Below are 26702 nucleotides of genomic sequence, written 5' to 3' on the forward strand. Positions count from 1 at the left end.
TGTGAGCCACTACGTGGTTGCTGGAAATTGAACTCACGACCTCTGGAAGGGCAGCCAGTGCTCTTAACCACTAAGCCATTTCACCAACCCCCATAACAACCTTCTTAAACAACAACAACAACAAAATGGTTGCAAGGTGGTCATAACAGCAAGTGGTTATAACAACTCTTTGAAACAAAGACATGATTGCTAGTCCTGGAACAGGCAGTACAGAACCTTTTGTAGTAAAGTTACAGGTGGGGCATAGCCCAATTCTTGAGAAACAGGGGGTTAATAATAAACAGAAATGAGCCTAATTTGTCTTTACTGTAGGATGGCTTTCAAGCAACAGACAGATGAAGGCTGGTTTATCAGGATTTGCCCTGGGAAGCGGAGAGCTACTGGGAGAAACCAAAGACATACCCTCAATTCAAATTTATATTAACTGAATGTGTTTTTAGTGCTGGCAGGATGGCCACCTTAGAGCCAAAAAGCATGCCGTGTGGACGGGGTAAAGGTGGGGTTTTAAAATGGACATCTGAAAGGTGTGGATTACAACTATTCATGGAATCCACGGCTGGGCAGGAAAATTGTTCTACTTCTCTCGGTTTTTTCTTTTCCACTATATAGTAATAAAAAGACCACAGCGATAAGCAAGTTTTACAGAAGCAAAGGCAGCTGTTAATACCTCATAGCCCATTACCCTTTTCTTGTCTCACCTGAAGGCCACTAGGATCTCCCAGGCACTCCAGGTCAACAGCCCTTAAGGGATGCCTGGTTCCATAGTAAGGTTCTTTAACCACCACGGGGGACCTGTGTTAGGTCTGGGCACTCCAACGACTGAGACAGCGCCGTTCATTTCTGGGCAGGCAAACACACAGTGTCGCCAGGTTAGGGCCGGCTGTCATGTCCCCACACAGTCCGCACCCGTCCTTCCAGAACTAAAGATGCTGCAAGTAGGGAGGCGCCGATGGAGACTCGGTGCGCCGAAGCAAGCTCAGCGCCTGCGCCGTGCGCATCTCGCCCCCAGGTGGCGCCGTCGTGCGCCGAGCCACCGATGGGAAGCGCAGGCGCTCGGCGCTCCGCTCGCGTCCTGGGCGGTAGGGGGCGTAGTCGAGAGAGAGGACGAGCGCTCGGCGGCCTCCGAGGCGCAGGACCGGAACTGCTGGCTTTCGGTTTCTCCTTCGCTCCGGTAGCCGCCGCCGCTGCCTCCCCGCCGCCCGAGGCTTGCGGTTCTGTCGCCATGAGGCTGCGTGTGCGGCTTCAGAAGCGGACCCAGCCGCTAGAGGTGCCGGAGCCGGAGCCGACGCTCGGGCAGCTGCGCGCGCACCTCAGCCGGGCTCTGCTGCCCACGTGGGGGTTCAGGTGAGCGGCGCCCCGATCGCGGGGCCCCGGGAGGGCGGGTGCGCCCGCCGGGCGGTCACGTGAGGCCAGGGCCTCCCGGGTGTAGCTGCGCTGAGCCCCTGGGACAGTGCTCGCCCGCCGGGTTCCAGCTCAGGGAGACCATGGCCCAGCCTCCCCGGGGGCCCGCTGTCTCCCCCGGTGAGTAGCCACTTCCGGGTTTGCGGTCACCGCCACCCCGAGCGCGGGAAACGCGGGACGCGCCTGCTGCTGTCCCGAGTGGGAAGCTTGCGTTAAACCTCCCAGTGTGAACCCACTGGGCTTGAGTGCGCCTCGGCCGTTGAGATATCTCGGTGGTTACATTGGAAAAGCATCGTGCCTGAAGTAACAAACTTCTTGCACCCTAGGCCGCTGTAATTTGTACCACTAATGCTTAAGGCAACAGTAACTAAAAACAGCTGAGCGTGCCTTTGCCAGACTCTGCACCCGACGCTGTAACTTTCTCACTGCAACCTTTTAGGAAGTACGCATGCTTCAGGCCGGTGGGCATTTTCTCTAAAATAGAGGCATGACCCCAGAGAGCTTCCATTTGGGTGGCAAGTTGAAAAGGGAGTAAGTTCTTATTAATTTATGGGGTTGCAGATGGAGCTTCTGTGTTTCAGCAGATGTTTTCAGGTCGTAGAGAGACAAGTTTATGGATGACCCACTTCAAAAGCTGAGCTCGTGAATAAAATATTTTAAAAAGATGGGCTCTAGGTCCATCTCGTTGACACTTTTAATAACCTTTCACTTTATTTGTGGGAAATTGAGCAAAATGAGGTCCTATACGGATTTCTCTTCCTTTCACCCCCCACCCCCAGATTAAGATATTGTTAGTTAAAAAGTGAGCCTGAGCTATGCCTTTATTCCTGTCACTCAGAAGGCAGAGGCAGGGGGATCTCTTTGAGTTCAAGGCCAGCCTGGTCTGCATAGCAAGTTCCAGACCAGCCAGGGTTACAGAGTGAGACCTTGTCTAACAAAATAATGTTAGCGAAAACATAAAAAAAAAAAAAAGCTGTTTTTTTTTCCACATGAAAAGAATTAACATATCGCCCTATTACCACATAATGGTGACTATACACTACTTCTTGGTGTCGGGCTGAGTGTTTTCTATGTTGACAGTTACCCCTCCTCACACTTTGGGAAGTCTGTTTTTAAGGTATTTATAAGTTGTATTCCTTTTCAGTTAAGAAGGGCAGTCTTGAAAAGATGTGAAACCCAAGAGCCCCAGCTAGTGTCTCTTTCAGGCTTGTTTTCACAGTTGCGGTTGATTAGTTGGATGGAATTTAAGCCTCAGCTTGTGAAAGTAAATTCATTCTTCTGAAATTTTGTTTATTTGGGGAGCAAAAGGGAAGCTTTAAAATGTGTCCGTATGACACAGTTGTTATTTCTAAAGAGTATTTTCTAGTTAAGCAGACCAAAGATTGGTATAAAATAGGTTTTTTAAAGTTTGGCGTTTCTAGAGTTGTAGGTGTGTGTGTGTGTGTGTGTGTGAAATGCACACTCTCACCCTTATAACTTCAGAAAACAGTACCTTGGAAACACTTCAGAAGGGTGGGAGGGAAAACTGGCATTTCTGTAAGCAGACCGTTCCTTATGTTTTCCTCAAAATGAATTATTTGAGGGAGTTTCCCCTTTTTCTGCCAAAGCTGAGATGATGTTTTCATGGACAGCTGGCAGGTTTTCAACTTTTTGTTTATCAGAACATTTTGCAAGCAGTGACAAAGCAACTTATTTTCTAAGGAGAGGGAATAGCTTTGACTCCAGTAATGCCTGTTTAATTGGTAAGACGAAAATGGATGTGTATAAGCAAAATGAATGGGGCTGGGGAGATTCTAAAGCACTTGCCGCACAAGCCTGACACCCTGAGTGTGATGTCCCAGCCCCCATGTAAAGCTGGCGGTAAAGCTGCGGATTAAACTGATGTGTGAAATTAGGAAGCATCTCCACTTCAAAGATGTCGAAATAGTGAAAACTGCATGCTCTAGAACTGATGAAATAGGTGCCATAACGCCCTGGCTAAGGTGCTGAAGTTTTGACTGTTAGGAATCTATGGCCATTTGATGAGAAGAACAAGTAATTTAGTCCCCTGCATTTTTCTGCTTAGTGCTTCTGGGTATATAGCGTGTACTTTAATGTATTCCAAATGTATTATTTGGAATAGTGGAGTAGGGAGCTCTTACGGTGCTCATCCATCTTTCTTGGCAGTTCTGATACCCGATTTGCAATTACATTGAACAACAAGGATGCCCTCACTGGAGATGAAGAGACCTTGGCTTCATATGGGATTGTTTCTGGGGACTTGATATGTTTGGTTCTTGAAGATGACATGCCGGCACCTAACTTACCTTCATCTACAGATTCAGAGCATTCCTCACTCCAGAATAATGACCAAGCTTCTTTGGCTGCCAGCTCACGTCAGGCCAGCATCCCTGATGAACAGTGCAGTGGTTCTTCCCAAGGACAGGCCACCCAGTCCGATGCCTGGAATGATGACAGTATGGTGGGTATTAAAGATGAAGAGACAAAATAGAGTATTGATAGAATATATTGACAGTTCAGAGGAATTCTGCACCAGTCAGGATGGTTAGCATCAGTAAATTGTAGACTGTGCCCTTTCTGAACATTTTCTTTTTAGCTGCTAAATGTCTGGACTGATATTTTGCTAGCATTCTAACATGCATGGTTTTGTGGTTTTGTTCAGATGTTCCTTTAGCTCATGCATCCCATGGTGTCTGATGTTTGTGAGTTTATAATTCCTAACTTACCATGTCTGGGCACTCACTTACTTCCAAATGATTTCCTGGATCTTTAAATGGTTATCACAGACTCTGTCTAACATCAGTTTGGAAATAATGTACACCATTAGTCTGTCCTCCACATGGGAACTCCTTGCCCTGCCCCTCAGTGGGACCTCTGACGTCCTGTGCCTTTTGACTTGTTGTTCTTGATGGTGGTGGTTTTTCGAGACAAGGTTTCTCTGTGTAACAGCCTTGGCTGTCCTAGAACTCGATTTATAAACCAGGCTGGACTTGAACTCACAGAGATCTGCCTGCCTGTGCCTCCGGAGTGCTGGGATTAAAGGCATGCGCCACCACTGCCTGGCTATAGGCCACCTTTTGACTTCTTTCTATCACAGGCTGCCAGGCCGTGTTCTTTACTGCGTTAGGTTTTCTTGTCCTGTGTCTTCAGTATGTCATTCACTTGCTCTTTAGTACCTCTGTGTCTGGAGATACAAACGTCTCTAGTCCAGTCATGTTATTTCACAGAAGACAAGTTCCTTATTGTCCTGTGTACCCAGGCTTTCCCCTGCCTCTCCAGGGCCAGTTTCTGTTCTTTCCTGTTAGTGGTGGTCTCTCGTGAGGACAGATTCCTGCTGTCATTCTTCGATTTGCATACTCACACGTAAGTGTACAACCTGCTGACCTTGTTGTGACCAGTGGTGTGGTGCTCTTGCTGATCCTCCTTTTCCTGTTTGTCTTTCTGTATTCCAAGGTCCTTGCTAATTATAGACAAATGATTTAAAACATTTATTGATCTTTATAACTTTGTAAGTTCCTCATTATTTATTTTCCCTTTTAATACTTTGTATGAAACAATTCTTTTTTAAATTACATTTTTTTAAGTTTTTTTTTGTTGTTGTTATTTTTGTTTTTTTGTTAGGTTTTTTTTGAGACAGGGTTTCTCTGCACAACAGCCCTGGCTGTCCTGATACTTGCTTGTAGGCCTTGAATGAAACACTTCTTTAATACTAACACTGTTTTTATGTATATATTCTTATCACTGCAAATTTCTTTTGCAAGCCTTAAGCACTGAATCATGACATTAAGAATAAGCACATATTTCCCGATACAAGAAATTTAATTTGTCTTCTGAATCATTCTTGTATCTCTTGTTTGTTTCTGCTTCATAGGGCAATGCGTGGGATGAATAAGGCTATCTGACTGCGTACTTAAAAAAAAGACTCTTTTAGAGATAAACCTAGAGAAAAGAAGCCATTCCCTTTACTTTGGTGTGCTCTAAAAATCCTCCAGTAAGATGGAGTTTTACAGTGTGTGTAATACTTAGTTAATTTTTCTTTGCAAAATTTTGAGATGTTACTGATGCCTCAAGGTAGTGATTCTAGTTCTAAGAGCATACTGCCTGTCTTGTAAGTTTGTTTGTTTTTCTGGATTTTCGAGACAGATCTTGCTCTGTAGACCAGGCTGGCCTCGAACTCACAGAGATCTGCCTGGCTGTGCCTCCCGAGTGCTGGGATTAAAGGCGTGCGCCACCACCGCTCAGCTGTCTTGTAAGGTTTTTATGGGGTGACTATGAAACCTTAGCAGGGACATTGAAGTCATAAATAATGCTCGGAGTCCTTGAATCTATATGATGTGCTGGTTCAGTGTAGAAGGAGGCCGTGGAAAAGGAAAGTAAATGGATGGACAAGACTCAAAACCAAAGGGAGGAATTTTATTTTGTGACTAAATGTAAGTGAGTTTGATTTCATTGCACTTGAGAACTGCCTTAGTGACAGCAAGGGATGACCTGTGCAGACCTGAGAGGAGCTCTAGTACACGTTCGCTGATTGTTTGTTGTGTCAGTGGCCTGTGACAAGACTGTGTAGAGGTGATGCTTAGCTATTGTCTGTTCTCACACGTGGAAGATGATAGACACTCATATCAGAACAGCTCAGCAGATGCCAGTGTTTCTTGGACTTAGGAATAAAGTTAGATAAGCCCACAGTGGGTGTGTAGTTAGCAGCTTAGGGTAATGCTTCTTAAAAATTTCCACATCTGTTTTGTACCATGATACTGCCCAAGTAATAAGTGGCCGAAGAAGGAATAATGGGGAAAAAATGAAGAGATTATTTTCATAATTTAGCTTGATATATCCTTTTTAATATGGTGATTTTTTCTGTTCAAAGAAAACCATGGAAATGTTTTGTGCAGTAGCATCTTTTATGTAGTGTGAGTTACTGTAGTCTTTTAAATTTAATTAAAAATTTTTTTTGGAGACAGGATCTTGTCATATAGCTCAGGCTGACCTTAAACTCTGAATTCTTCTGCCTCAGCCTCCCAAGTGCAGGGATTACAGGTGTGTGTCACCATGCCTGCTTGCGGTCTGTAGCCATTAGGCTTTAGCTCTGCTGATTTCCAAAGAGTGAGTCAGCTCTGTCTCATTGCAGTCCTTCAGCCTTGGTTTATGCTATAGAACTTTAAATTCCCCTGCCCCTTCTTTTTCTGGAAATACAACCTGAAAAGAAGAAAGTCGCTTTGTATTAAGAGTTGAGCACAAACTAGGAAACAAACTTTCTGAATAAAATCAATGCAGTAACTTCGCTTTGCTGAGGCTGATTTATATCTAAAAGCCCTAATGGTGACTCTGAGGATATGGGTTCATTTCAGAGTTGTATAAACTGGTGATCTCGACTAGTTACTGATTTTTCTGAGTTACAGTTGTTGTATCTAGAAGCAGGCATTGTCCTCTCCCTTGCCCAAGTTGTGTGATCATTGTCAGGCACAAATGAGAGAACACCTGGCAAACAAAAGCATGAAGCTGTAGTACGTCATCTTTGAGCAGTTGTTCACAGACCTTTACTGGATGTGTACCACGTGGCGGGCCTGTACTTGGGTAGTCTCGTACTTTACACAAACTTGCAGTCACGGAGAGATGCAGATGTGTGAACTGAAAAATAGCAATACAGTGTGGTGAGGTGCAGTAATAAAGGGAGTGCATCTCCTGGGTCTGTTGAAGAAGTGGGAATACTGCAGTGGGTGGGAAAGGGTGATAGAAAGTAAACAAATGACCAGCCAGGGAACAGGTAGTGGTGGGCCTTATGTGCCCAGGCATTTGGACTTAATTTTCTAGGCCTGCACTCCTCAGTCTGTTTCTGGAAATCCAGTTTTATGAATCTGTAGTAAGTGTAACGGAGATGCTAAGTGTGAGTAAAGAAGGAGGATGCATTTTGGTTAATTGCACACATTACTGTTTCTAGAATTTTCAGAGCTTTTATAGGTTAATGCTGGATGCTGTGACTGTAGGTCAGATCAGGCAGACATAGCATGTGGTGTTTCTACACCAGGCTCGGTACCAACTTTTCCCCAAGAACATTAGGCACACAGTCTTAAGGTACAGTTGTGGGAAATGCTGTCGCCTGTCTTGGGGAAGTCCTGGTACATTTTAAACTGGGCCATAAGACATGATTGGATTCTTAATTTCCAGGGAAACTGGCAGGAGTGCATGGTGTGTGTGAGACCGGAAGGGGAGGCAGGCACTTTTGGGGGTGCTGTTGCTGGAAGTCAGCAGACACATAATGGGGGTCTGAAGCACCTGTGGCGTAGGAAGCACAGCTTTAGAGGTATTCAGGCATGGTAGTAGTTGGAACTGTGAAGATACCACATTTAGAGTACTGTTTAGTATGTGTGGAGACTTACAGATGGGTTCCAGGTTTTCAGCCTGTCAGTATAAAGGGAGTTAAGGATCTCATTTATTTATGAGAGCTTCCTTAAGATGGCTCCTATTTCTGAACCTCATGGTATGCTTTGGTTTTGAGCACTAATCTCTGCTCAGTTTAGGGTATAGAATGTCCTATGTAAAATTAATGAATTTATTATTCATTATGATGAATTTATTATTGTCATCCTTTTTAGGAAGGGCCTAGTCAAAATGTTGAAGCTGAGTCAATTCAGGATGCCGTGGGTATGGAAGAGGATTCTGGTTTCCGTCCACTGGAACCAATGCTGTGCAATGAAACAGAGGATGGGCAGGTGCCACATTCACTGGAGACTCTGTATCAGTCAGCTGGTTGCTCCAGCGTCAGTGATGCCTTGGTAGTGCTGGTGCATCTCCTCATGCTCGAGTCGGGCTACATACCTCAGGTGAGTTCATCCCAAAGCCCTTGTGAGGTCTCCCTGGGTACCTTAGTCACAGGGATTGTGGAGGTCCTCCTTTATTAAATGTGGTTGTTGTTGGACACAAAATGCCAGACACAGGGAGGGGTTGTCATAGGTACTCAGGCGGTGTGCTCTTTCCTTCTTCATCCTTCACTTCCTTTGTTAGCATTTAGTAGGCAGAGGTGATGGTAACTGGTTTAAAAAGACGGAAGGTTTATTTATGGTAATATGCAGATAGAATGCCAGGGTGTGGACTGAATGTGACTAAGTGCCAGCCAACTAGACTGTTCATGTCAATGGCTTTGTGCTGTGGTTGCTTGTCTGCATTGGGCTCGTGTTCATTAAGCATCTGCTAATGTCAGTGGTTTTGTTTCCTTTGTCCCTGTTTCAGGTCTTTGTTCTCAAGTTACCTTAGTCTGAGAATAGACAAGAATATAGACCATTATAGCATATTGTGTAAGTTCTAGGAGAGACACTTCCACATCTAGAGCCCCAGAGACTCTGAGGGAGCAGTTAGAGCTGAGGACTACTTGAGATCTTACTATAGTGCAGATTCTGAACTGGTAAACTTAGGATGGAGTGGAGCTTCTTGCACACTCCTGTGCAGCCCCTGCACTGCTGGCCTGTACACATTCCATGTGGGCCACGTGATGGGATACAAAGATAAAAATAACTCAAGATCATTGTATGCCTCTGCATACCATGCACTGAATCAGAAATGAACACATCAAATACTGTCCTTGCCCTCAGAATTCACAAATGGGCCAGAAAGACAAATATGACATATTAAATAATAGTGTAAATTGATAAAAAGCTTCACAATTATGCAGTGACAGAAATGTGAACAGAATGTAAGAAAATAAGTGTTTTCTGAAAAGGGCTGTATGAAAGAAGTGATATTCAACCTGGGGTCTTGAATAATGGCATGGCTTTGCTAGATAGAAATGGGAGTCTTAGAAGAGAAAGATTAATCCTTATTTCTATGATGTTATTTTATCTATTAAAACATTTTTGATAGAAAAATATTACATTATCCTCCTTTAGTAGCAGTACTAATGGTGTGCACATTCTGTTAAAGAGGCCGTGCATCTTTTTAAAAATGTGTGTGATGTGTGCATGTGGGGCATGTGTGTGTACCATACTGCATGTGAGTAATGTGTGCATGTGGGGCGTGTGTGTATCATACTGCATGTGTGGTGCGAGCATGTGGGGCATGTGTGTGCTGTACTACATGTGTGTAGCATGTGCATGTGGGGCGTATGCGTACCGTACTGCATGTGGAGCAGTCAGCACAGTTCCGTGGAGCTGGTTCTCTGCTTTCACCTTTGTGTGGGTCCCGTGGCTCAAACTTGGGTCTCGGGCTTCTGTGCAAGCACTTTGCCTGCTGAGCTGTATCAGTGGCCCACGGGGCTGCACAGCTTGCTGAGTTAGGGGTGTTTCAGATTTTCAGGTTTTTTAGTACAGCACCTTTTAAAATCATTTTTCCTTTCCTTTCATTCCTCAGGGGACTGAAGCCAAGGCAGCGGTCATGCCTGAGAAGTGGAAATCAAGTGGTGTGTACAAGCTGCAGTACACACATCCTCTCTGCGAGGGCGGCACGGCTGTGCTGGCCTGTGTGCCTTTGGAAAGCCAGATTATTATAAACGGTAATGGACGGTGAGGTCATGGCTGCTGCTTATGAATAGTAACTTGTTTCTTTTTAAACATTTTATAGCCACTTCAGGGGCTGGCTGTCAAGAAATAGTTCTGAGTCATTCACAGCTTAACTACTCTACCACTGATAATGTGCCTGAAGGATTAAAATGTGAGTGTGATGTTGGTTTAGGACCACCCTTCACTCTTGGGGTAGCCCCCTTTTTTTCTTTGTTTTAAAACATTTATTTTTATCTTGTGTGTGTGAGTGTTTTACCCGTGTGTATGTGTGTGCATCACGTGCATGTAGTGCCTTCGGAAGCCAGGAGAGGGCATCAGATCCCCTGGAACTGGAGTTACAGATGGTTGTTAGCTGCTGTGTGGGTGCTGGGAATTGAACCAGGCTCTTCTAGACGAACAGCCAATGCCTATAACTAACTGCTGAGTCACCTCTCCAGCCTCAGCCCCTTTCTCTTGATGTCTCAGTCTTTGAATACTTCATTCTGTGAGAGCTTTGATCACAGGAATGAAATGAGTTACTGTGTATAAGCTATTTGAAGGGGGCATTTTGTGCATGTCTGTGAAGCTCTCTTTTTACTCACTTTTTTAAAAGTCTTGACCTGTTTATGAGGTGGACTGAGGTTCCTGTTTATCTAGTTTGGCATCTCTGTGACTGTCCATACACAGAAATGCTGCTGAGATTTTGAGGCCTTAGTATGTGCATAATTTAGCTACCTTCCTCATAGAAATGCCCTGAATAAAGAACCTCTTGGCTTCCCCTCTCCTATTAGGAAGCTTCACTGAGGTGCCATCACATCCTATCTCTGGATTGCATTTTAGTTGAGATGTCACACAGGTCCTTCCTCACCACCACTGGTCTCTGGAATGTTCTCATGATCTCACATATTGGAGATCCATTTGGGTGACCGGGATCTTACATTACATTCTGATTTTTTATTTTATTTTTATATTTTTGAAACTGGGTCTTATGTAGCCCAGACTGGCCTCCAGTTCTTTATGTAGCTGACGCTGGCCTTGAACTTCTGTTCCTTCAGGAGTGTGAGCACCACCCCACTGGGCTAACACTGGTTTGCTTTTGAGGTTATCTTTCCAGATACTTAGAATGTAGTGTTTGTATAACAGATGGCCTTGCTTTCCTGCCTCAGGTCAGGGGTCTTCACTATTCCTGCAGCTGCTTGTTTTCGCTGAGATGATGTAAGGTGGAGTCCCCGTCTCCACAACATACTTACCTCTTTTGTTTATTGAGGGTCTGGGTTGGGAAAAAAAGCTTTGTACTAAAATTTATTTTGAAAGCTAACTTATGCATTTTTTTTTATTTTAGAAGTAGAAAAAAATTAGTCTTCTCATGTAATTTTCCCCCCAATTCCTTTTAATTACCCACATCTCCTCAGTGTCTCTGCATTTGAGCTTTAGCTGCTAGTGGTCCTGCACACTTGTCAGGATGTGAGTGTGATGGCATGAAGGCTGAGTAACGTCTCTGTTAGTTCTTCACAATTAGTTTGTGTAGCTTGTAGTGTGGCATTTTGTGGCTAGAGAGGCAATAGTTTCTGGTTTATCACGTCACAACTTGGAAGATGGAAGTTACCAAACATAAAAAGCAAATGTTATAAAGGTACCCAATGACATGCATATAATACCCTCTCTTCACTAAATATTTCGACGATTTCTTAAATTCCAGATGTTTTACTCTCTAATTCTTTACAGATCAGTGATTGGCAGGCTCTCGCAGTAGCCCGTCATTCCAGGCTCAAGTCTTTGAAAAGGAGCAGTGTCTTTAAACCTTTCACTCAGGGCATGGCTTGCTGCACACGTGCATAAGCCCATCACTAGCTCTTTCATAAGCTGAGATGAAGTGTGCCTTTGTACACAAAACTAAATTTGAACCCTCTGGTGATGTCAAGAATATTGGTCCTTTGGGTCTACAAAGCGATGGTGCTGTGAAAACTAGCAGGATCCTGTTAATGAACAAGGCTTGACCGTTGGCAAGGGTTAAGAAAAAGTGGATAGCGCTTTAGTGACCTCATTGGGAATAATGGTCTTCTGTACTTGCCTGCCTCCTATTGACCTTGTTACAGATCTGTCATTTACTAGTAAGCTGCTGTTGGTGATGCTTAGTGGACTGTGTATGAAGACACTCACTGTCGTCTTTAAAGGTGGTGTTCGAGGCTGATTACTTCATGGCAGGTTTAACTGTTTGACCTTGCTTTGAGAGGAAAACTGGGCTCAGAACAGTTTGTTTAGAATAATGTGTTCTTAGTATAGGGAGGCAAGGAAATGCAGGCCTGCACTAAAATGGGAAGCGACTCAGGAAGGGACAGATTGCTTATCATCTTTTCTTTCGTTTATTTACAGCTACAATAAAAATTGATGGTGGTATTAAAAATGTGAAATCAGTGCAGCTGAAGCCAAGATCCTACGTTTGCGGAGTGGAACCAGGTGATGTAACCCCTTAACTTTGGATGAAGCTTTAGGAGGCTCACTGCAGAAACAAAGTGAGGAAGATTATGTGGAAGAGGCTGAGGTTCCTAGTGAGATTAAAGCACATTCGGAAACAATGTTGCTTCTGGAAATTGAGAAGTTTAGGGCTTAAGAGTGTAGCTCAGTGGTAGAGCATTTGCCTAGCATGTACAAGGCCTGGGCGCCACTTCAGCACCACAAATACAGAGGGAAAGAAAGCGGAAGATTTGATTACAAGCTTCTTGTAATTCTTAAGGTCTTTGAGTACGAAATTGTATTTATAGTGTTAGATGTTCCCTCCTGGTTTCTCATGTTAACTCTTGGAGATCTTTCTACGATTGTATTTAACTGATAGAGAGAAGATCTGTGTTTCCTGGAAGTAATTCAGTGTGGCTTCTTTATTGAATATTAATGGAAGAAAAACTACTTGAATATTTTTACTATAAATTTGATGTATATGCTATTATTTAATGAGATTAGACTTTCCCTAAAATTGGGGTTCTAAGTATGGCTTTGCCTATATCCCATAAAATTATTAATAGATGCAGAAAAGTCCAGTTTCTCTTTTTACTGTTTCTGGTTAAACCTAAACTGAGAGACCAGGTGGTCAACAGGAGTGGTGGGGTGGGTGGAGAAGAATGGGTGGATCTTCCTTTCTGTTTTGTGCTGAGTATGTACCTCCCCTGTAGTCCTTGGGGGTAAACTACAGTAAATATTAAGAGGGGAATGGGAGTGTTGAGTGGAGGGGACATGGCATTTACAGCAGCATCTCTTAGACAAGGCTGATCAGGCTGTTCCTGTGAAGATTGGTTCTTGTGAACTGGGATGGGGATCAGGCCTGGGAGACTGATGGAAGGAAGAGGACCACAGTGTGTTCTTGTAGCTCTCACTGGACGCACATCCAGGTGGTGGCTCTAGGCCAGGCTTCAGTCAGCCCGTTATTGAGGACTCCTAGCCGCCCAGCCCTCTACCATACAGTCACTCTTCCCTGTGAAGTTTTAGTACCACAAATACACTATGTACTTAAATAGTGTAGCCCTCTTGAGTCTACAATTGGCTTCAAATTGGTGCTCTCCAAGAACCAGTTTTTGTGTGATCTTGTCGCTATTGGGAATGTGTGCTAGAGTCATGAATCTGTAAATATGCTTTCTGTCATGATCAGAGAACCTAAAAGTTCCTCAGCACTATGTTTATTCCACCCTAGGGAGGACCTTGCCATGAGTATTTCATACTCCAGAGCAGGCTTTATGCTTATATTACAGATAAGAAAATAGTTCTAGAGAAGGCGAAATCATTTCAGGGTCTCAGACTGAGGTAGTAGAGGGAGTCAGGATTGGAGTATATCATCTGACTCCTAGAAGTGTTTTAAAAACAGCTCAGATCCCTGTTCATTATCTGTTAAATAGGAACCAAGCAAAAGGGAAGGAGAAAGTTTGTTTCTTTGGAAAAGTTTATATATTTTAGTGAAGTGCTTTTGTATTAGGTAAGCATACGCTGTTCATTTGGCACGGCATTTTTATTTTATTATAGCTCATAGTTTAGACATCTGTAACAGGCTTTTTCTTTTGAGCCACCAACCAGCTCCCAAATCATGACATGGATGGAGACTTACTATTAGCTATGAATGCTCGGCCTTATCTTAGCTCTTATTTAATCTGTTTCTCTTTATGTTTTGCCTTGGGCCTTTTTACCTTTCTTCTCTCTCTCTCTCTCTCTCTCTCTCTCTCTCTCTCTCTCTCTCTCTCTCTCTCTCTCTCTCTCTCTCTTCTTTCCTGCTTCTCCCATCTGCCTGGCTGGCAGCTGCCTGGCTTCAGGCCCAGGCATGCCCCTCTCTTTCTCCCTCATTCTCCTCCTTTGTTCTTCTCTTCTAGATTTCTCCTCCTGCTTACTCTCTCTGCCCACAAGCCCCACCTATCACTCTGCTGCCTAGCTGTTGGCCCTTCAGCTTTTTGTTAGACCAATCAGGTGCCTTAGGCAGGCAAGATGAAACAGCAACACATCCTTACATAATTAAACAAATGTAGCACAAACAAGTGTAACACATCCTTGCATAGTAAACAAGTTCAGCATAACAAATGTAACATACCTTTACAAAGTTAAAGTAATATTCCATAGTATAAACAAATCTAGCACATCTTTACATGGTTAAAATACTATTCCACAACAGACCCCAGTAGCTCAAATTGCTCTTCAGAGTTCCTAGTTAGATACTTTTAAGTCAGTTTTTGTTTTGTTTTGAAAAAGAAAAAAATTACTGAAGATCTGAAAACAACTCTACTGACTTTTTCTACACACTACATTGTATCTGTCATGCTAAGATATGCATCAAGACATATACACATGAAACAAGCCACCATTCTTCAACACGGTAAGCAAAGGCAAAGTGCTGAAGGAAGAACATGATTGTTGATAGAAACAATCTAAAGAAAATTGATTGTTATATTTGAAAAAAGGCCTTGAACCAAATTGATTTTTTTATTCAAAATAACATAAAATCTTTTCTCATATGATATATCCTGATTATAGTTTCCCCTCCCTCTACTCCTCCCAGTTCCTCTACACTTCACTCCCTTCCAGATCCGCTCCATTACTGTCTCTTAACTAGTAAAGAACAGACTTCTAAGAGATAACAAAACTTGACAAAATAAAATATAATAATAATAATCAGGGATGGTGAGACCCAACATTTCTTTAATTGTTCAGGATTATTTTAGCTGTTTTGGGGTTTTTTGTTTTTCCATATGGAATTGAGAATTTTCCTTTCAAGGTCTGTAAAGAATTGTGTTGGGATTTTAATGAGGATTGCATAGAATCTAGATTGCTTTTGGTAGGATGGCCATTTTTACTATGTTAATCCTACTGATCCATGAACATGGGAGATCTTTCCATCTTCTGATATTTTCTTCAATTTCTTTCTTCAAAGACTTGAAATTTTTGTCATACAGGTCTTTCACTTGCTTGGTTAGGGTTACTCTGAGATACTTTATATATTTGAGGCTATTGTGAAAGATGTTGTTTCCCTGATTTCTTCCTCAGTTCGTTTGTAATTTATATATAGGAGGGCTACTGATTATTTTTAGTTAACCTTGTATCCAGCTACTTTACTGAAAGTGTTTATCAGTTGAGGGAGTTCCTTGGTGGAGTTTTTGGGGTCACTTATGTATGCTATCATATCATCTGCAAATAATGATAGTTTGACTTCTTCCTTTCCAATTTGTATCCCCTTGATCTCCCTCAGTTGTCTTATTGCTCTAGCTAAGACTTCAAGTACTATGTTGATCAGGTATGGGAGAGTGGACAACCTTGTCTTATTTCTGATTTTAGTGGAATTGGTTTGAGTTTCTCTCCATTTAAGGTGATGTTGGCCACATGCTTGCTGTAAATTGTTTGTATTATGTTTAGGTATGTCCTTTGTATCCTTAATCTCTCCAGGACTTTTATCATGAAAGGTTGTTGGATTTTGTCAAAGGCCTTTTCTGCATCTAATGAGATGATTATGTAGTTTTTTTTAATTTCAGTTTATGTGGTGGATTATATTTATTGATTTTCATATGTTGAACCATCCCTGCAGCTGTAGGATGAAGCCTACTTGATCACGGCTGGTGATCTTTTTGATACGTTCTTAGATTGGGTTTGCAAGTATTTTATTGAGTATTTTTTGCATCTATGTTCATAAGGAAAATTGGTTTGTAATTCTCTTTTTTTGTTGATTCTTTATATAGTTTGGGTATACTCACAGTTATCAGGGTAACTGTGGCCTGATAAAATGAATTGGGCAGTGTTACTTCAGTTTCTATTTTGTGGACTAATTTGAGGAGCATAGGCATTAACTCTTTGAAAGTTTAATAGGATTCTGCGCTAAAACTGTCTGGCCCTGGACTTTTTTGGTTAGGAGACTTTTAATGACTGCTTCTATATCACTAGGGGTTATAAGTCTGTTTATATTGTTTAATCTGACCTTGATTTAACTTTGGTAAGTGGTACCTGTTGAGAAAATTATCCAATTCTTTAGATTTTCCAAGTTGGTGGAGTACAGATTTTTAAAGTATGTCCTTAGAATTCTTTGGATTTCCTCAGTATCTGTTGTTATGTCCCCCTTTTTGTTTCTGATTTTAATAATTTGGATATTCTCCTTCTTTTAGTTATTTTGAATAAAGGTTTGTCTATCTTGTTGATTTTTCTCAAAGAACCAATTCTTTGTTTCATTGATTCATTGTATTCTCTTTGTTTCTATTTTATTAATTTCAGCCCTCAGTTTGATTATTTTTTGCCATCTACTCTTGGGTGAGCTTCCTTTTTTTAAAAAAAAAATATTCTAGAGCTTTCAGGTGTGTTGTTAAGTTGCTAGTAGGAAAAAAAAATCTCTCTTTTTTTTTTTTTTTAAAATGTAGACACTTACACTATAAACTTGCTTCTTAGAACTGCTTTCATTGTGTCCTATAAGTTTGGGTATCTTGTGTATTCATTTTCATTGAGTTCTTGAAAGTCTTTAATTTCTTTAATTCTGTCTTGACTCATTTTTCATTCAGTAGAGAGTTGTTCTGTCCATGAGTTTGTAAGTTTTCTGTTGTTGATATCCAGCTTTAATCCATGTGGTTTCATAGGATGTAGGGAGTTACTTCAGTTTTCTTGTAACTGTTGAGACTTGCTTTGTGTCTGAGCATGTAATCAATTTTGGAGAAAGTTCCATGAGGTGCTTGAGAAGAAGGTATATTCTTTTGTGTTTATATAAAATGTTTTGTAGATATCTCTTAGGTCCATTTGGTTTATAACATATATTAGCTCTAGTATTTCTCTGCTTAGTTTTTGTCTTGATGACCTGTCCATTGGTGAGAGTGGGATATTGAAGTCTCCTGCTATCAGTGTGTGTGTGAGAGTGATGTGTGATTTAAGCTGTAGTAGTGGTTTTTTTTTGTTTTTGTTTTTTGTTTTTTTTTTTTTTTTACAAACTTTGGATACCCTCGTGTTTGCGCATAGAATTAAGAATTGAAATGTCATCTTGGTAGACTTTCATTTCATGAGTATAGTGTCCTGCCCCATCTCTTTTGATTAGTTTTGGTTTGAATTCTATTGTTAGACATTAAAATGGCTAAACAAGTTTACTTCTTAGGTCCATTTGCTTGGTATATCTTTTTACAACCTTTACCCTGAAGTGATGTCTCTTCTTGATGTTGAGGTATGTTTCTTGGGTGCAGCAGAAGGAGGGATCTTGTTTTCACATCCATTCTGTTAGTCTGTTTTTTTGGGGGGGGGGCGGGGATTGATAGTGAGAGATAGCAGTGACCAATAAAGTTCATTCCTGTTACGTTGTTGCTTTTGGTGGTGATGGTGGTGTGGTGTGTGTGGGAATGTGTGGCTTCTTTTCTTTTGATTTTCCTGTTCTGAGATTATGTGTTCCCTGTGTTCTCGTGGTTGTAGTTAACCTTCTTAGGTTGGTGTTTTCCCTCTAGTGTATTCTGTAGGGATTGATTTGTACATAAATATTGCTTAAACTTGGCTTGTCATGGAATGTCTTATTTTTTCCATCGGTGTTAATTGAACTGCTTTGTGGGTATAGTAGCCTGGGTTGGCATCTGTGGCCTCTTAGAGTCCGGCAGCATTCCTATTCAAGCCCTTCTGGCCTTTAGAGTCTCCATTGAGAAGTCAGGTGTTATTCTAATTAGTCTACCTTTAGATGTTGCTTGGTCTTTTCCCCTTGAATTCTTTCTTTTTATTCTTTTAGCCCCTTTTATTCTCTCTTCGTTGTGTACGTTTAGTGTTTTAATTATTATGTGGTGAGGGGCCTTTCTTTTCTGGTAAAGCCTATCAGGTGTTTTGTATGCTTCTTGTACCTTTTATAGGCTTCTCCTTCTTTAGGTTAAGAAAATTTTCTTCTATGATTTTGTTTTTTGGGCCTTTGAGCTGGAATTCTTCTCCTTCTTCTATTGCTGTTATTTTAGCTTTGGTCTTTTCATAGTGTCCCAGATTTCCTGGATATTTTTTATCCGGAATTTTTTAGATTCCATTTCTTCTATTGTATCTTCAATGCCAATCTTTCTTTCATCTCTTGTATTCTGTTGTGAAGCTTGCCTCTGTATTTCTTGTTTGCATTCCTAAATTTTCATTTCCAGAATTTTTCTTGTGCTTCAGCTATGTTGGAATATTCAGGGTCTGCTGTGGTAGGACAGCTGGACTCTAATGGCGACATATTTTTCCAGCTATTATTGGTTGTATTTTTATGGGTTTGGGATGATTGTAGGTCTAGGTGCTGATTTCTGGATTTGCCTTTTTTGGGTGGGTGTTTTGTTCCTTGGTTTCTGTTTCCTGTCTGGATTTTCAGAGTGTGTTGGCTGTGTGTTGCCTGTTTAACTGGTCTGCTAGGCTGGTGCATTCACAGGGAGTACTTGCTGGTGTTGGAGGCTGGTGGAAGAGGAGGACAGGGGGTGATGGTCTTTGGGATCCACAGGAGGTGTGGACGGGGGTGGGGGGTGGGTGCGGGGGTGCGGGGGAGGGGGGCTGCAGCTGGTGTGCTGTTGCAGTGCTAGGGGTGAGACTGAGGGATTGGGTCTGGGGAGACAGAGAGAGGAGAGCCCACATTGATTTTTACAGTAGTATTATCTTGAGAGATTTCAAACTCAACAGATTTAAGCACTAAAGGAGTTGAGGTATATATCTCTTCCTCTGTTCTTATGGGTCAAATTAAAATAAGTGTGCTGCTGCCACAGTGAAACATGCGAATGCAGATCTACGTAGAACATGTAGGCACAGGCTACTGACATACTGCTGGACTGTGTGTGGAGCTTCAGGTCTCTGTAGCTCTTCTCTTGATGGTGAGCCAACAATGAGGATTAGAGAGGTAATTGTCTGGGACTGTACACTTGGTCAATAGTAATGGGGCCCTCAGGTTCATGGTCGTGTTTCCATTAATGTACCTGTAAATTGCCTGAGCGCTACTTGAAATGTGGGTCTTGACCAGGAGGGCTATGGTTGGGTCCTAGAGTCTGTCCTTTCCCCCAGATTTACTTTCTCTTTATTTCTATGTTTCTTTCTGTCTTATAAAAATACATACTTTTGCTGGGAGGTGCTAGCTTTAATCCCAGCACTTGGGAGGTTGAAGCAGGTGGATCTCTGTGAATTCCAGGACAGGCAGGGCTACACAGAGGAACCCTGTCTTGAAAAAACGTGTGTGTGTGTGTGTGTGTGTGTGTGTGTGTGTGTGTGTGTGTATTTATATTTATATACGACTTTTTATTATTTGAAATTAAATACAATTACATTGTTTTTCTCCTCACTTCTCCTCTCCTCGCCTTGCTTCCCCTTCCCTCTCCTCCCCTCCCCAACCCTTCCCACACTTGTTCTCTCAAATTCATGGCCTCGGTTTATTCATGCACTAGTGGTGGTGACTTAGTTTTTATTGCTGTGATAAAACACCATAACCAAGAGACTCAGAAGAGCATGGGTCTATTTCATTTTACTTCTTGTAGTCCATCATCCAGGGAAGTCAGGGTAGGAACTCAAGGCCGGAACCTGGAGGCAGGAACTGATGCAGAAGCCCTGAAGGGATGTTGCTTACTTGCTTGTTCCGTAGCTTGTTCATTCAGCCTGCTTTCTTATAGTACCAGGACCACCAGCCCAGGGGCGACACCACCCGTAGTGAGCCGGGCCCCACATCAATTAAGAAAATGCACCACGGCCAGTCAGTTTCTCAATTGAGGTCCCCTTTTCTAAAATTACTGTAGCTTGTGTTAAGTGGACCAAACCTAGCCAGCACTGATGGCTGCACTGTGATTGTGGACACTTGGAAAAATAAGTACTTTGGAATTAGACACAGTTAGGTCTGTACTTCCTGCCCTGTCACCCCTGGGCTGAGGACAGACTCTACCATGGCTTTAGGAAGGGTGAAACAGTACCTTTCTCTTGCAGTTTCTCTTGGCGGAAACTGCTGATGTAAGGGAAAGCTGGAGAACTGCTCAGCACTGTATTGGTACATGTTTGTTGTGTGAAGTTCAGTCCTTTTCTTGGGCTCTGTGCCTCATGAGAGCAGTCCACACTGCACAGTGCCCAACAGACTAGTGTGTGCAGATCCCGCAGGCTGTTCCCTGCAGCCTCACATCACTGTTAGTGTTGAAGCTGGATTGACTCTGTCAGTCCTGCGCTGTGCAGCTCTTCTATTCTGACCCCTTTATCCGAGGGGGAGTCACCCATGAATATTTAACACTTGGATCTTGTTTGACATACTTGAGGTTTTTCTGTTTGGTTTTGTGTTTTGACTTCTCCTTTGTAAAAAATACTCCAGGGGAAAGTGCAGCCAAAGTGTACAAAGATCTTAAGAAGCTCTCTCGCCTCTTCAAAGACCAGCTGGTGTACCCTCTTCTGGCTTTCACACGACAAGGTGAGAGGTGGGAAACAGTCACAGGTTGAACATCCTCAGTACCTCTGGGACCTGACTTCTTTTTCTCCATCCTACTGAAATTTCCCTTTAAAAACGACTGCAGTGTTTATTCCTTAAGTGTTACCCACTTTCTCTTTGTACATTTTATCCAGAGCCTTTTTTCATTCTCTTTCCCCTGAGACAGGTTCGTCTCGCTGTGGAGCCCAGGGAGGCATCTGACTTGTTAAGCAGCACAAGCTTTGCCTTGAATTTGTGATCCTCCTGGCTCAGCCTGCCTGCCACGCCTGATTTTTATGGCAATATTTGCACTGTATCTTAATGGTTGACATACTTCCTTTTCAGTGTCAGGTTGTGACTTGAAGGTAAGGAGTATGTCTTCATCAGTTTTGCATTCTCACTGTCTATAGCATTGGGCTGTAATAGGTGACCAATAAACATGAGTATGCATAGCATGTAAAATGGGTGTCTCTCCTTGAATTTTTAAATTCTATTTTCTTTCTTTTATTTATTTTTTTATTTATTCGTGTGTGTGTGTGTGTGTGTGTGTGTGTGTGTGTGTGTGTGTGTACATGAATGTGCGTGCATGTGCACACATATGCACTTGGGCCACTATATAGGACGCACGTGAGAAGAGGACAGCTTGCAGGAATTGGTTCTTTCCTTGCATTATATGATCCCAGGGAGTTGAGTTCAGGTCGTCAGCCTTAGTGGCAGGTGCCTTTATCTGCCAAGCCATCACTGGCTCCCATTTTTATTTTAAAAACACATCTTAAAAAATTAAGAAAACCAACACTTTTATATCTGTGTTAGTATTTTGCTTGCATGTCTGTGTTCCCTGTGTGCTTGCAATGCAGCAGAGATCAGAGGAGGGCGCTGGAACCTGAGAATGGAGTTAAAGAAGGCGGTGAGCCACCGTGTGGTCCTGGGAAACAAACCTGGTCTGCAAGAGCACTAAGTGCTCTTCACTGCTGAGCGCCTCTTGGCCCTACTGTTGTTGTTTGGAGGCAACATTTATTGGTGAATGGTGAATATTGGTACTTTGAAGTAGATTTTACTATGAATATTTTTAAATGATGAACTAGGCATTCAGCAAGCTTTATATTTTTCAGAAGACCTTTTATAAGTCAGCTTCCTCTCCTTTGTGTCACAGAGAAGCACTCACTTCTCTGTGTGAGTCTGCTGTGGTTGTGTGAGTCTGCTGTGGTGTGTGAGTCTGCTGTGGTTGTGTGAGTCTGCTGTGGTTGTGTGAGTCTGCTGTGGTTGTGTGAGTCTGCTGTGGTTGTGTGAGTCTGCTGTGGTTGAAGGATGACCTGCATCAGGAGGTCTTGTGTCAGAGCCCAGCCAGTGTCGGTCTCAGAAGATTCGGTGCTGAAGTCAGCGAGTCAGTGAAGCTTGATGATAGTGGTTGAAAATACAGTTTCAGAGAAAGCTGAGGATCAAGACTGTCGCCTTCTCAGAGAGAGACGGTGACAGCTTTTGATGAGCACGTGGGGAAACCTAGGCGCTCTTTACTCAGTGACTCCTGTTGCTGCTTTTTCCCGATCTAGTACTGAACCTTCCAGATGTATTTGGGCTGATCGTCCTTCCGTTGGAGCTGAAACTTCGCATCTTCCGACTTCTGGATGTTCATTCTGTCCTGGCTTTGTCTGCAGTCTGTCATGACCTCTTCATCGCATCAAATGACCCCCTGCTGTGGCGCTGTTTGTATCTGCGGGATTTTCGAGGTGATTTACATGGTAACATGTGGATGGGAGGAAGACTCTTGGCACTGTGGTTGCCATGGTGTTACTCAGCCGGCTAAGGTTTTTAAGTGGAGGTTCCCCCTGCTGTTCTGTTTATCTGCAGCTTGTTAAGAGTAAAGAAGCTCCAGCTTCCTGATGGTGACCTCTCCCCCATTCCTTTTTTCCTATTTTCTGCAGTATAACCCTTTAGCCCTAGTAAACTTACGTTAGGATATAAAGTAGAAGACAGGTTCGTTCCATCCGAAAGAGCATTTTCAGTCTCTGACTTAGAAAAACTGTCCCTCTGCCACTGCCTTGTGGGACCAGTGTCAGCTAACAGCTGCTTGTCTTCTGTGTGCCGCTCTGGTGCTTTGCAGTGCTCTGGATGGTCACTGCAGCAGTGATGAGACGTTAGACCTTGTACACCAGGATTTCCAGGTCAAAGCCAGAAAGAGCCTGACTGTGAGCTTCTCCAGAAGAGCCTGACTGTGAGCCTCCTCAGAAGAGCCTGACTGTGAGCTTCCCCAGAAGAGCCTGACTGTGAGCCTCCCCAGAAGAGCCTGACTGTGAGCCTCCCCAGAAGAGCCTGACTGTGAGCCTCCCCAGAAGAGCCTGACTGTGAGCCTCCTCAGAAGAGCCTGACTGTGAGCTTCCCCAGAAGAGCCTGACTGTGAGCCTACCCAGAAGAGCCTGACTGTGAGCCTCCCCAGAAGAGCCTGACTGTGAGCCTCCCCAGAAGAGCCTGACTGTGAGCTTCTCTTCTGCCAGTGCTGACATGTCAGTGTTTTTGAAACTGTTGTTTTGAACGTATGGTGAGCTATGAAATTGACTTAATGGGTCAGTTTCCAAAACAACAGTTTACAAGAACAACAAAACCAGAGTAGGAAACGGAGTGAGCTACATCAGGCAGGCATTCACCGCGCTGCACGAACTCGCAATGTGGTTCCTGTCAAAAACATTGTAATGGAAATGTGACTATGCAGTTAACCTACTACCTCAGCTGTGGAAATCTGGTGGATAGATACCCACCCCCCTTAATAGAATATCAGTCATTTAGATTCTTAAACTTGGGGAGTTGTTCTTTAAGAAGTGAGTGAACCAGATCCTTCCTTTTCCTCTTTGGTTCCTAAGGTCCTCATTTTACTTTGGTTAAAGTGTTACTTTGTGACAGTAGCAGCACGTGTGGTGCCAGAAGAAAATCACAGTTACAAAGGAAGGACAGGGTTGGGGATGTGGCTCAGTTGGTAGAATGCTTGCCTAGCATGTGGGGGGCCCTGGGGTCCATCCCCAGCATTGCATCGACCAAGCATGTCTGTAATCCCAGCATGTGGGAGGCTGAGGCAAGAAGGTTTCTGTAATTCAAAGTTAGTCTGTGTTACAGAGTAAAACCTTGTCTTTAAAAAGAAAAACCAGACAAGTAGTTTAAAAAAAAAAAGACAGTGATCTTTACATTGGCTATTCTCAATAATCAATCACTTATTTCTCCTGACAAATTTAATCTATCTTAATCCCATAAGGCCTCAAAAAAAAAAAAGGTAAGAAAAAAATTTAGGAGACCCCTAAAAGCGGCCAACTTTATGAAATTGATTTACTGTCAGACTGTGATAAGCGGCAGAGATGCTAACCCGTCCCTTTTAGGGAGAAACCTGCCGTTACTTCATTCCGGGTCTTACAAGGAGGTAACACAATATTATCACACTACAAGACCTCCTGAGAGCGTAAACTAGAGCGATGAAGTTCACTATGTTCTCCATACTAACAGCAGCGTCCTGCTACAAACAGCCTTTCTTGCTAAAATTAATTGAAATCCAAAGGCTAACTTGAGCTGTAAACTTCTAATTGCTAACTAGAAGCTCGATCCAGCAGCCTTCATTTAAATAACTATATAAGCCTCACAGCCAGAGCCGGTTTAAAAACTAATGGCAACTTCTAACTCTCCTAAAAAAGTGTCCTTTTCTCTCTTTCCTCTTTCAGGGTTGACTTTTAAGTTCTTGGTAATTTACAAAAATCTTGGCCAAGTACAAGAACTTCAGTTAACCCATTAAAAACAAACAAGCAAACAAAAAACAAACAAACAAACAAAAAAACAGGTCCTGGTTAGGGGACGCCCTACTACGACCTGTATGGATTCCTACTACGACCTGTATGGATTCATCAGACCCCTGAAGACGTTTGGGGGTTGGAATCCTAAACATCTGCCTTCTTCTCTCTGAACCTAACTATCTGCTATCTGCATCTCAGCTTACTTCGGCCTGTGAATTATCTCCACCCTTCTCCTCACCTTGCCATTCCTGGTGGCTATCTGGCTTGAAAAAAAAAAACCTCCTCCTCTGTTTTAGTTTGGGCCTTTTACTGTTCTTATCTCATTTCATGATACACCTTAAAGGATTTATATATTAAAATAACTTCAGTACAAACTTAATATTTTTTTTTTTTTTTTTTTTTTTTGGTTTTTCGAGACAGGGTTTCTCTGTGTAGCTTTGCGCCTTTCCTGGGACTCACTTGGTAGTTCAGGCTGGCCTCGAACTCACAGAGATCCGCCTGGCTCTGCCTCCCGAGTGCTGGGATTAAAGGCGTGCGCCACCACCGCCCGGCCAAACTTAATATTTTTAAGGCTAAACTGACAGGCATAAAACCTAAGTTCTAAGCTTATAAGAGCAACTAACTTATAAATTATTAAGAATAAGTTTACTTTAATTAAAGATAATTAAGAAATAAAACTTATTGATTGATTGGCCAACTTAAACTGTTAACTGTTAAGGATAAGTTATACTTAAACTATAGCTATTAGAGATAATTATTAGGATACAAATTAAAGCTTGATCATTCTATGATCAGATTCTCTAATGTATACAAAATCATATTTATATACCTGCTAAGTATGCTAAATTTCATATAATCAATTCATTACTTAGCCCCCTAACATTTAAAAGGTTTAAGCTTTGGACAAAACTGCCATATCCCTTATTGCCAGGGTTTTGTCCAAACTATGCTTTGAGATAATTTAGATTATATTTCCATTTACCAGGTTTAAAGATAATTTGCCTTACTATCCAATTTCAAGTAAAAGATAGCTCACCTAACAGATTTCAAAATGACCTTTTACTGTTCCTTTATTAAAAGAAATTCACTTTACATTGGCTATTCTCAATAATCAATCACTTATTTCTCCTGACAAATTTAATACATAGATGCTTTTGGATGTAAAGTTTTTATAGGGATATAAAGGTTTAGATATAGAGAATGTTTAGGAAAGTTAAAAAATAACTTATGATATATGAATTGCCAGTTATTAGGATAGATCAATGTAACACATAAACATCTAGATATGTTATTAATGATACATGAATCTCAGTAATAACCTAGAGATACTGAGGATGTATGCCTAAGTTAGATCTGTGGATAAAGTTTTTATTGAGGTCTGAGATATATAAGCTTTAGGAATGGACTTATATACCTTAATACAAGAGTCTGTGGACCTCCGCAGAAGGGACACTGGGACTAAATATAGGTTGTAGCTCCTCTGCTGTACAAGGTATGAAAATTGTCCCAGTAAAGGTTGATCCTGACTTTACTAAAGAAATTAAGATTATTGTACAACCCTCTACAAAAACAATTCAGATTCATACAGGGCAGCGCCTAAGGGAGCTGCTGGTGTGGATTCCAGTTATATGACCTTCTGGGTTCAGGAAATTAAATATTCCAAACCAACTAGACACTTAAAATACAGGGGAAAAAATAATTGGCTTGCTAGACATAAGCACGGATGTTTCTTATATTTCAGGAAAAGATTGGCCAAGTACTTAAGAGCTATTATTCCTTCATCTCTTATAGGCCTAGGTCAACCTAATAAACTTAAAGGAACTTGAGCAAACAAGCTCAAGGTGTACTTGGGCCCATTATTCCAGAAATCATAAATGACAGACATGGCCTTAGGCTATCAAAATTTATCCTAGGGGCCACTGTCCACTGTTGACCCCATTAGTCTCCGATAACATACATAGAAGAAGTGACAAGAAAAAGCTGGCTGTGGTGTGAAGTCCTGAGAGGAGCAGATGCCCTTCCCCGGCACGGTTAACTGCCATCCGTCTGGGATTCCTTTCTGAGTGTGGGTCACAGCTCCTTGGTGAGCTGAGTGTGTGTAAAGATCGTATGGAGCTAGAGCAGCGGTTCTCACCCTTCCTAACGCTGCGACCCTTTAACACAGTGCCTCATGCTGTGTGACCCCCAGCCATGAAGTTATTTTCATTGCTACTTCATCAC

General features: G+C 42.4%; 1 protein-coding gene across 3 annotated transcripts in view; it reads left to right on the plus strand.

Annotated features, from left to right (window-relative positions):
• The first annotated feature begins 1052 nt into the window (after positions 1-1052).
• Positions 1053-26702, plus strand: part of Fbxo7 (F-box protein 7) — a 28258-nt gene continuing 2608 nt past the window's right edge. Inside the window, exons 1-7 of one of the 3 annotated variants that reach the window (XM_052752952.1) lie at positions 1053-1344; positions 3568-3862; positions 7995-8222; positions 9742-9883; positions 12243-12326; positions 20623-20718; positions 22266-22442. In XM_052752952.1, coding sequence (XP_052608912.1) covers positions 1223-1344; positions 3568-3862; positions 7995-8222; positions 9742-9883; positions 12243-12326; positions 20623-20718; positions 22266-22442 — 1144 coding nt within the window. In that variant the 5' untranslated portion in view covers positions 1053-1222. The other 2 variants (XM_052752953.1, XM_052752954.1) reach the window with 2 other exon arrangements.

This window comes from Peromyscus californicus, unplaced genomic scaffold (assembly GCF_007827085.1).
Source record: "Peromyscus californicus insignis strain IS unplaced genomic scaffold, ASM782708v3 Scaffold_24__1_contigs__length_46423439, whole genome shotgun sequence".
In the NCBI taxonomy this organism is placed as follows: domain Eukaryota; kingdom Metazoa; phylum Chordata; class Mammalia; order Rodentia; family Cricetidae; genus Peromyscus; species Peromyscus californicus.